Genomic DNA, 11,665 nt, shown 5'->3' with positions numbered 1-11,665 from the left:
TCTAAATAAATTTGTATCTTTTCTAACATTATAACTTTTTTATGGAAGGCAGTATCCAGATAGGATTTAGAGTTTAAATGATGAAATCCGACAAGTGCACAGATCATGGTCAATTAATAAAGTAGTGAATAAAGTATCATTCCCTCGAGCACAAAGTACTTAATTTAGTTATAGTTTACTAATTCTAATCGAAAAATCAAATTGTGGTTGTTGATTTTTTAAAACTATTTTTTTGAATGCATTTGTGAAACTAATTAAAAATAAGCCTTAAAACTTCGAATCCTCATTTATTATTCCATTTTAATACAACTCAAAATCATGAAAACATTTGTTTATAACTTGTTAATTAACGTTCCTATTTCATTCAACTGTTTCTCTCGAAAAGAATTAAACATATCTTCATACGTGATCTTATTGTATCTCTATGAAAGATGCAAATATGAAAGAATGAATTAGTATCACAAGAGCATCCATTTAATCAATGTAATCTAAATGATTATTTCTTGGTAGGAATAAACTTTTGAATATTTGTAATTTAGTTTTCAATCTTTTCTAATTCTTTATTCATCCTTCTTTAGCTAGTTTTCACTTCTTTTCATCAAAAGCCATCCAAACTCAAATTTATCATACAATAATCGATATTTAACCAAACTTAGTAATTTTACCAAATTGATGACTAAATATTTAACTTTGATGGGCTGAATATGTGTAGAAATCTCACCTATCATTAAGTCTCACTATCACCTAGAAAGTTTTGGGGGAGGGGTATGCAGACGTATTTGGTAGATAAACCCCTGTTTGATTCTCATTCTTCTAAAATTTTATTTTTTCAAAACTCACTTTCAATTATATATTTTTCAATAAAATAATATTACACGCAAATTCAAAACTTTTCTTTAACTTTTAACCACACATTCTCTATTATTCTACTAATCAAAATGCATTATTTCCCTAAAAATGAGGATCAAATAAGGGCTGAGTAAGTTATGTTGTAGTCTAGACGCGGCAAGGATAGGGGTTTCTTGGGGTCTTGCAGATTTCAGAGAGGATGCAATGTGATAGTTCATCTGTTTGGGGGAATAGTAGATGCCTATGGGATACAACTAGATAGAAATTTGAGAGACACTTATTTAACCACAATGAAGATAATGTCCCTGTTTGGTTTCCATTTAAATTTAACATTCTTTATCTTCTTTCGAACTTATGTTTTTTTAATAAAATAATGTTACACATACAACTAAAAAAATTCTTCTTTTTAATCACATATTCTGTAAAAAAAAAATCATTATTCTAAAATATATTTTTCTCAAAAACTCATTAAATGGAGCCTGAACAAGGGAAATAATGTCCATAAAAAATTAATACTTATTTTTCAAAAAATAAGTATAGAGACATTTGTAAAACTTTAATATGTTCGAAAATTTCACTCATTTAATCGTTCCCCTTTCTATTAATATTTATAATTTAAATAATACTATTTATCGACACGATATATCCATAAGCAAGATTGATGCTTATAGATGACTTTAATTGATTCGTCATTTTAGCTAAAAAGAAAATTAATCACTATTACGTCGATGTCCATGAATAACGTTACACTACCAACCATGAATAACATTGTTCTCGTCATTTTATTGTACCAACCATGTCCACAAATGTATTTTACTATTTTCACGTATTCGTGACCAAAAAATTTTAGGTACGAATCTTGAAATCTCATAATTGCCCTTCCTGGATACCCATTTTTGCCACAACTTTTCCAAAATTTCAAGGGCAATAGCGACTTTTAACAAACCCGTGGGTGTAAAAATGACATGGCAGATGGCTATGTGAAATAATTAATTAAAGGAAAAAGGTTATAGAGTTTGAATTTGTATAGTATTTTGGGACCGACCCAACCCAATGACCAAACTCGACCGACTCCATTACCAAATACAGGCTCCTATTCGTTCGCTGCCCTTCCACTCAAATTTCTTCCCAGTAAACTTACTAAAAGAATTAAAGGTAAAAATTTGTGGGGGTTTTTATATTTTTCAGAACAAAAGCAAGAGTTTGAGGAGTAATGCAGAATTATTGGTGCCCAAATAAGAAAAGGTGTTGATATGAAAGAGAGTTGTTATATATAGTGGTTTTTGTGAATCAAAAGTGCAGCTTGTGAGGACATTCATATAATATATATATATGTATGGTATTCATATTTCAAGAAGTGGGTATTGATTGTTTTGCATATAAATGTCTGAATTGGTAGCTCGGACTGGTAGGCAGCAGCAGCGTTATGAGGATGGCTTTCGCCTTATTGCTGGGTAATTGCTTGTCTCCCTCTTTTCCCCGTTCCCAGTTAATGAATACATGCATGCATATGCGTTTGTGTCTGTTTGTTGTAAGAGGACTGCGCGAATTACCTGGCTCCGCTTTTGATTTTGATATAGTAATTGGGTTTGGATTTATCATCTTGCGATTGGGTTTTGTTTAATTCTGGAAATGGTGAAAGCTTCGGTCGGAATTTTTCTTCTTTTTTTCTTTTCTTTTCTTTTTTCTTTTGGTATGATTTGATTGTAATGTGTTTTCGTGATATTGTTGAAGTTGGAGATTAATGAGAAAGAGTTACCTCGAATTCTGTTTGCATTTTATTGTGTAGTTGTTTTTTCTCAACTGGGCTTGCTTTAATAGGAGAAATATTGAGGAAAGAATGTTCACATATTTGGGTCGTTTTCCATTCTCTACTTTTTGGGCATTTTTGCGATAAGGCTATTACTCTTGATTTTTGGCGTTGATCATATGTGTGGGTGATGTATAATCTAATATGCGCTATTTCTGACTTTTTCATTACATCATCTCAAAAAACTGGATAATATTGGGATATACACTATGGTTTCTCTGTTCTAACCAATAGGGTCATTACTCAGGTGTATTCCCTTCAAGTATGGCAATGTTGAAGGAAATGTTGGTGACTCATCTAAGAAGATTATTGAAGTACTAATGATAAACTCAAATAGTGGACCTGGTCTTCTATTTCCAAAGGTGAGATCTATATATTCATCAACGCTGGCCATTGCCACAGAAAAGAAAGTTTTCATGGAGCACATTGTATAGTTTCTATTACTTCCCATTTTTGTGATGTGGTATATAGAGCCATTTGGTATTGTTCATTGAACAGTCTTCTGAAACAAGTTCTATTTAGATAATTTTGTCTGCCATCTGGTTGTGTACTGAGTGATGCAAAGAATTTATTGAGATTAATATGAGCCAGTGAGTTTTATTGGTTAAACAGTATTTTTTCCATCTGCTCCCATGTATTTAACATCAAGTATCTTATGTATGTGGGGCCCGCCAAAGACTCATTTAGGCACACTACTTAAGTCTTTGGGACCATCTTCAGTTCAGATTGTCAAAAGTTAATTCTTATAGTTCTCTCTACTCCCGACTACCTGTCAACCCTGGAATTTGTCTTTTATGGGAAGGGGAGAACAGTTGTAGATGTTAACTGAAAAATCTCATCCTCTTCATGTTTAACTTCTTGGTTTCTAGCAATAATTCTTCTTTCATCTTATTAGACTAAAAGGCCTTGATTATAACATATTTTGTACATAGAAATCAGATGGAGCAACCTCAACTTCTGAAAGTAGGTCCAGTATTGTGATCAGAAATGTTTTTTGGTTTTAATCGTTTGATATTTTTCTAGAGGATACGGGTTTGTATATTTTAATTTATGTATTAGCCACTGTACTATAGGAATTGAAGAAAAAAGCTACAAATAAATAAATGTCGTCCACGTGTCTAGAGACAAGAAGCTTGAATAATTCGGATAAACTATGAAGCTGAGGTTTCAAAGTGCATGTAAGATAAACATATAGTAGTATTCTTTTGATGTCAATAAGTGTTTTGGCTATGGCGGAGTTTTCCTTCTATGCTGAGAAAACTACATAAAGAGGACAGAAGAATGTTCCTTTATTCATACTCTTGTATTATTTTTCAATATAGGGTGGGTGGGAAAATGATGAAACGGCTGAGCAGGCAGCACTGCGGGAAGCCATGGAGGAGGCTGGAGTTCGTGGGGACTTAGTAGTAAGAATTAATAGTTTCTGCTTGCCTAATCCTTTTTGTGTTTCTATGTTTTTGTGATTTTTCTGATCTTGTGTTTGCTTGAAGTAACTTTTTGTGCCACGTTTCAAGAAAACGCATTGCATCAATCTTGTAGCTAATGTGTTATATTTGCGAGTAAGCAAAGCCTTGTGCTGAATTACTCAGTATAGTGTGTTTCGTGGAATAAAACTGAGATAATAATGATGTAAATAGGATTTTAGGCCACCTTCTAGGTTTTGCTGCTAAATTATTAGAAACCATAACTGGATGGCAAGATGGTTTAGTTGTGATACTTCTGAAACGAAGCTTTTACGTTCAAAAAACTCTGTTTTATATCAGGCTACTTGCTTTTCTTATCCATAGTAAAGATAATAACAGAATATAAGTTTTGGGCTATTGGTCTAAATACCCATGGAAATTACCTGATGCATGTAGTGTGACAGTTTTCAGATTCCATCATGTTACTCATAATGTTCCCAAATGAAATTTTATGAACCTTGATGAGTTCGATGGATACCCTTAGAAGCTCGGCCATTTCTTTTATATGCTACTTTGTGATGCAGCACCAACTCGAGCAATTAATTGAATGTTAGAACAGATCTATGGGAAATGAGGAATTGAAGGGAAGAATGGGGAAAGAAGAAGATTCCGCAGTAGAAGAAAGAAAATAAGAAGAGAGAAGAAGAACGGGGAAGAGGGGGAATTTCGCCACAAACCACCAAAATATTATTCATTCATCAATTGAAAATAAATTACAATGCAAAAATAAATTTAAATAGTAAAACAAACCCTAACGAGATCGGGCCCAAGCCCATACAAGTCCAATTCTCTAAATAAGAGTCTAAGATAATAAATAAAGCTTAACTAGAAAATAAAATAAATAAATATCGGATGTCCTCATCAACTCTCCCGGGGTGGAAGAAAACTCGACCCTGTCAAGTGGATATATCACTATAGGCTGCAGTCAATCTCCCAACCATAAGCTAAGTGGCTGGGAAAGTGTCTTCCGACGTCTGTAAAAATGTGTCAGTGGAGGTCTAAATCTAGTGTCCTCACCAACCCCCGAGTGGACGGGAGGCGATCAGGGCCAAGGAAGGTCTTGCTGACTCCGATAAAACTCCAATAAATTTAGATCCAATTGCTGTAGTATCTCTCTGAAGATCCATGTACAGTCAGAATCTAGTTGATCAACTCAATGAACAAGGAAGCGCTAAACCTCTCCATCATTAATTAATACAGTTTTTTCATCTAAAATAACATCAATTTTATTTTTGTTTACTGTGAGAGATGGTAGTAGGTTAGAAGTGGTCCACAAAAAAAGGTAACAGAGGATTATCTGAGGGAAAGAAATGACCTTTATAAGCTAGTAGGTTCTCAACATTGAAAGTAGAGTGGTAACAAAGGTGTGGTGGAATGCTAACAACATATGCATTTGGACCAACTTGCTTTAAAATTTTAAAAGGACCAGCATGATAGATTCCTGTGCTGTTGTAACTGTTGCAAACTGAAATGGAGCCTGTGGTTGCCAAAGTTAGTTTTTATGGATTAGATTTGAGAGGTTTTGGCTACTGCGGCTGATGCTTGAGGTAACTGGGTTGTACAAGGTTCTGCTGGCTGCTGAAGAAATTGGAGATAACTGGAATAGTGCTAAAGAATTGCAGAATTGAAGCTAGATGAAATATATTGTTTTATTGAATTGCAGAGAATTTAAACATCTCTGTAATGAACTGATGAAATGAAATAGAATTTGAAAGACACTCCAAGGCATTCGAGAGGCCTTGTCTCTCCCCAATTTTCCCACTATTTCCCTGAATGAATATCCCAGCTCCCCTTATTAAATTTATAGAGAATTTACTAGTTTTCTATTACAATTTTACCCTTTTGTAACTAACAATGGAATACTCTAGAATAGTGAATGAATAACAAACTTGTATTTGAATATATTATTAGAGGGGGGGGGGGGTCTATCATTACCCGCACCCCTAAAAACCACCTTGTCCTCAAGGTGGAAGTGTGGTTTAACTTCAAAATTCGGGCTTCCATTTAGCTGAACCGTCTTTGGAGTAAGCTTGCTGTGACTGTTAGCTTGTGGAGTCAACTGCCCACCTACCATTAAAATTTGATCCATAAAAACCCCATAGCCGGTCGTACCCATTTGCAAGTTTTCCAAAAATTGAAATCGCCAAATCGAAATACAGTGTTCCATAGTACCACGACCAATCAACTCAGCGACCCCTTCTTGTTCTATTATCGAATTGGTAAATTAATAATCCTAACATATCACCAAACTCCCCATCATTGTTGGTATTACAAATCCCTCCACCTTTGTTGCTACTTATTCCTCCAAACCCATTATCATCAATTTCCCTACCTATTTTTCCTGTCTCGTCTACTATCAAGAGTGAAGTTTGATGAAGGCTGATTAATTCCTTCTCCAAAAGATCACTCAACAAGTTGAGAGAAGCCACCACCACTTTGAGACTTCTAATCTGACCCGTGAGTTCCATGGACCGCAATTCGACTTCTGTCAACACTTTGAAGGATGGAAGTGACTCTTCATCAGCGTCTGACAAGTTGATTCTGGCCAAATTGGTAGACTAAGGAGAAAAATTAGGGGCCGGGTTGAAGCTGTAATGTGAGATTACAAGAAGGCGTTTAGCGTATTGGGTATTAGTAGGTTGGGTATCAATCAATCTGCCTCTGCTTTTCACTGGGTCGGATCTGTCCATTGATAATGGACCATTGACCTTGTTTCTTCAATTTTTGAATTTGTTTAATCAATATGTTAGCCCATATCCATAAAGCGGCCCAAATCCTTAGGCTGTAGTCTTCTATCATCAGCCCATGACATGGGTTTCAACCCATTAACCATCCGGTTCCTCTGAAATTCCTCTGGCGACGTTTGTAAAGAGGAGACTGATTTTTCGAACAGCATCGGGTGACTCCTGTGATTGCGACCATATTCAAATTCCTCAAATTTAGGCTGAATTTCAGAATTGATGGAGGCACTAGGCAAGGTCGTTACCTCTGTTTTTTCCTTCCTTTCTGATTCCTGTTCTCCCTAATCTGGAACCTTCACTTCGCTCTTCTCCAACAATGAGATTTTTTCCTCCCCCGATGATGGCGATGAGAACACAAGCACTTTACCAGGCTGTTCTGCCTGCGCTATCTCCCGGTTCAACTCGTTTCCCTGCTTCCACTCTGAAAATTCACCAGCGGAGATATGCTTCATGGGAAATCGAACCATCATCCTCACCTTCAATTCTACCCAGGTCTCTATTGGACAGCTATCGTCTATCTCTTGGAACCATGCCCTCCATAAAAGCAAGCAACTGCGGCTTCGACCTTTTCCCTCTTCGTTAATCCGCGATTCTTGTCTATGCATCGCTCCGCCTTAATCAACCACGAATCCAAATTGTCCCCATTCGATCTCCTTCTTATCGCATCATCAAGCGGTCAAATTGACTCATTAACAAGCTCCAATTTTCCTCCCATTCCTTGCTGAATTTTGTTTCCATTTGCCACAGAATCGGTGCTCTGATACCAGTTGATAGATTCCTGTGCTGTTATAATTGTTGCAGACCTGAAATGGAGCTTGTGGTTTCCAAAGTTAGTTTTTATGGATTAGATTTGAGACGCTTGAGGTAACTGGGGTGTCCAAGGTTCTGCCGACTGTTGATGAAATCGGAGATAACTGAAATAGTGCTAAAGAATTGCAGAATTGAAGCTAGATGAAATATATTGTTTTATTGAATTGCAGAGAACTTAAGCATCTGTAAATGAACTGATGAAATGAAACAGAATTTGAAAGACACTCCAAGGCATTCGAGAGGCCTTGTCTCTCCCCAATTTCCCACTATTTCCCTGAATGAATATCCCAACTCCCCTCATTACATTTATAGAGAATTTACTAGTTTTCTATTACAAATTTACCCTTTTGTAACTAACAATGGAATATTCTAGATTAGTGAATGAATAACAAACTTGTATTGGAATATATTATTAGAGGGGAGGTCTATCACAGCACTACCGGCTTGCAATTTGGAGGTAGGTCCATGTAGACGCCGCTCAAGCCTAATACGGACCATAACGTAATCTCCAATGTTAAACTCAACATGTCGTTTATGCAAATCAGCTTGACGTTTATATTTTGCATTACTGGTGTCAAGCTATTTATTGATCTCAAAATGCAAATCACGAAGATGTTGTGTAAATTCTTTTGCTGACACTGACACTTTAGCCTGTGGAGACATAGGAATGAGATCTAACGGCTTCCTAGGCTTATACCCCATGAACAGCTTCAACTTGACTCATACTTAATGAACGATTCATGGAACTTTTATACGCAATTTGAGCTATAGGAAGGATCAAATCCCAATTTCGAAGATTTTCCTGGACCAGACATCATAACAAATTACCGAGACTACGATTAACTACTTTAGTTTGATCGTCAGTCTGAGGGTGATAGGCCATAGAAAATTTCAATTTGTTACCCATCTTTTGCTACAAAGTTCTCCAAAAATGACTAGTGAAACGAACATCCCTATCGGACACAATGATCTTCGGAAGTCTATACAATTTGACAATCTCATTAAAGAACAACATGGCAACCTTGGACGCATTTGAGGTCTTACTATAGGGAACAAAATGAACCATTTTCGAGAAACGATCGGCAACCACAAAAATAGAATAATATTTCTTTGGGGTGCGTGGAAGTCCTAACACAAAATTCATACTAATATCTTGTCAAGGACAATTGGGGATAGGAAGAGGAGTATATAAGCCTGTGTTTTGCCCCTCTATTTGGCCAAATGACAAGTGTTGCATGTACTAACGATTTTAGCCACATCTTTCTTCAAACTAGGCTAATAGAATTGGTGTTCAACTTCCTCTGTAGTCTTATCATGCCCAAAGCGATCGGCTAAACCTCCCGCATGAATTTCCCATGCTATAAAATCCCGCATTAAAGTTCGAGGGATACACAATTTATTGGCTCTAAAGAGGTAACTCTCCTCCACTGACACATTTCTACAGATGTCGGAAGACACTTGCTCAGCCACATAGCTTATGGTTGGGAGATTGACTGCAGCCTATAGTGATATATCCACTTGATAGGCTCGAGTTTTCTTCCACCCCGAGAGAGTTGATGACGACATCCGATATTTGTTTATTTTATTTTTAGTTAAGCTTTGTTTATTATCTTGGACTCTTATTTAGAGCATTGGACTTGTATGTGCTCGGGGCTGGTCTCGTTAGGGTTTGCTTTACTATTTAAACCTATTTTTGCATTGTAATTTATTTTCAGTTGATGAATGAATAATATTTTGGTGGCTTGCGGTGAAATTCCCCCTCTTTCCCCTTTCTTCTTCTCTCTTCCTATTTTCTTCTTCTACCGTGAAATCTTCTTCTTTCCCCATTCTTCCCTTCAATTCCCCATTTCCCATAGATCTGTTCTAACATTCAATTAATTGCTTGAGTTGGTGCTGCATCAAATTTGGTATCAGAGCTAAAACTTGGATAATTTTTCATCTACAATAAAAAACTTTCTTCCTATCATTTTCCCAAAAAAACTTGTGGAAGAGCACAAACAAAAAGAAAAATTTGTTGTGAGGTGTAATTTTCTTGTTTAATTTTCTTTCTAGTTGATTAGGAAAAAAGTCACTGTTCACACTCGGAATTTCAATTTTTTTTTTGCGGTTTCCAAAAAAAGTGTTACTGTTCATCGTACTTATTGTGCATGTGGCTCATATAGAGTGGAACACAGTTCCTAGATCAAATGGGCTGATGTCGGCGCGGAGTGGAGTGGAGTGCATCGAACGGAACTGAATGGAGCGGAGTGACGACATCGGCCTTGCGCGGGTTTAATTCACTGTCTGGTTGTTAGGGACGCCGAATGGGTTGGGGGTGCTGGGGTAACGCCCCCGCGGTATGGTACAGAGTTATTTCCTGTACGGGCCTTGAAGTCTTATATGAGCCCAGGTTAGGATTAGTATAAATAATATGTTGTAACCCTATTTTTCATAACTGAATAAAGAAATCTTCACTTCGCTCTCGTGGATGTAGACACATCGCCGAACCACGTAAATTCTTGTGTTGATTATCTTTTTCATCTCTTTAATATTGCACATAAAATCCAATAGTACTGTTCATGCCCAAAAATTTCAAATTAGTCTTTCATCAGTTTCTATACAAAAAAAAATAATAAAATAAAAAAAATAAAAAAATAAACAATTGAAGGAGTTTCTGTTGCCGCCTTAGATTTCATTTTCTTAATTCCATAGTTGCCATTCCTTTAACCTACTCCTATTCCTACTTCACGGCCCAATTATTGTCAGCCTAAACTTCTTTATAACAGCCCAAAAGCCATTTCCATAACACACAGCCCACTTACTTCCAGCCCAACTCTTTTATCCCCCACACACGTTCCTCCTCCCCAAGCCCAAGATAAAACACTTTGTCTGATTAATCTTTGGAATAATGCCTTTTATGTTTTAGATGGTGGAAAGTCTTCATCATCGACATAGTTCTGACTAGAAATGTGTATGCTGTGCACAAATTTAACAGAACTTCATTTACTAAAAACTTTGATGTTGGTGACACTAAAACATTGCTGCAAATGCTTAGGGTGGTAATTGTTCGTATCTCAATACCACCGACTAGACTTTTGAATGGGCCTTGTCAATGAGAAACTAAGAGGTCTTTGAAGAAGTAATATGTACAATTGTAATAGTGTCTGTTCTTGCTCTTTCCTTCGCTATGTCTTAGTTTTCTTTTAATTTTTTCTTGCTGACATTTTCTGGTTCCATATATTATTTTTGAATGGCTGTTCTGTGGTTTTGCCTTATCAATCTTGTTAGTATATGTTTAGAACGGACACACTTCATTGTTTTTATGTAGATTATGAAGCACCCTTTATCAGTTCTTTTCTTTTTCCAATGTTTCCACTTATGGCCCCAAGTTTCATTTTATGTGCATTGGGTCTCCCCATTCTAACATTCTTAGCATATGGGTTCCCCAACATCAAATTTTGCTGCAAGTTTCCATTCAAAAGCTGTCAAATGGTGGCTCACACATAAGGCAGTCAGTTCTCAGGGTACTTTGGGGAACCCAATTTTTTTCCCCTTTCTAGGTTGTCCATCTCTTTCTTCTATCGTGTCTCGTTCTTTGTCTTCTTCATCTTTCCACATTGTCCAAAATCACGCCAGGATCACTCTCCCACTTCCTGTTTCAGGGATGATACTTTCTCATCTTCTCTTCCACTTCTTTCTTCTCGAATGCCAGATTTCAGCTCCATATTTAGACTTATTTTTCCTTTGATCAGTAGCCAACAAACAGGCCTTCAGCATGAATATGTCGTTTTCTAGCCAATAGGACAATTCTTCTTGGTGTCCAGTCTTCCAGCTATCGGTTAAGTGCAGGACAAGAGTCACTATTTTCCCAAAATATTGTATTGCTCTATTCCACATGTCAAATTCAGAAATTCGAAGAAAAATAAATCATACCAAACGGATCTTAAAGCAGGTGCAGAAATTCTGCTATTGCATAATTACAAAAAGATCATATAATAGCATAATTGTATTCT

General features: G+C 36.5%; 1 protein-coding gene across 2 annotated transcripts in view; it reads left to right on the top strand.

The window, feature by feature from the left end:
• The first annotated feature begins 1,906 nt into the window (after positions 1–1,906).
• LOC111407735 (nudix hydrolase 16, mitochondrial-like) overlaps positions 1,907–11,665 on the top strand; it is a 10,491-nt gene continuing 732 nt past the window's right edge. Inside the window, exons 1-3 of one of the 2 annotated variants that reach the window (XM_023037387.1) lie at positions 1,907–2,303; positions 2,907–3,021; positions 3,982–4,065. In XM_023037387.1, the coding sequence (XP_022893155.1) occupies positions 2,233–2,303; positions 2,907–3,021; positions 3,982–4,065 (270 nt within the window). In that variant the 5' untranslated portion in view covers positions 1,907–2,232. The remainder of the gene's footprint in view (positions 2,304–2,906; positions 3,022–3,981; positions 4,066–11,665) is intronic. The other variant, XM_023037388.1, reaches the window with a different exon arrangement.

This window comes from Olea europaea, chromosome 13 (genome assembly GCF_002742605.1).
Source record: "Olea europaea var. sylvestris chromosome 13, O_europaea_v1, whole genome shotgun sequence".
NCBI classification, from domain to species: Eukaryota; Viridiplantae; Streptophyta; class Magnoliopsida; order Lamiales; family Oleaceae; genus Olea; species Olea europaea.
Note: the sequence above shows the minus strand (reverse complement) of the source record. Positions and strands in the feature narration are given on the sequence as shown.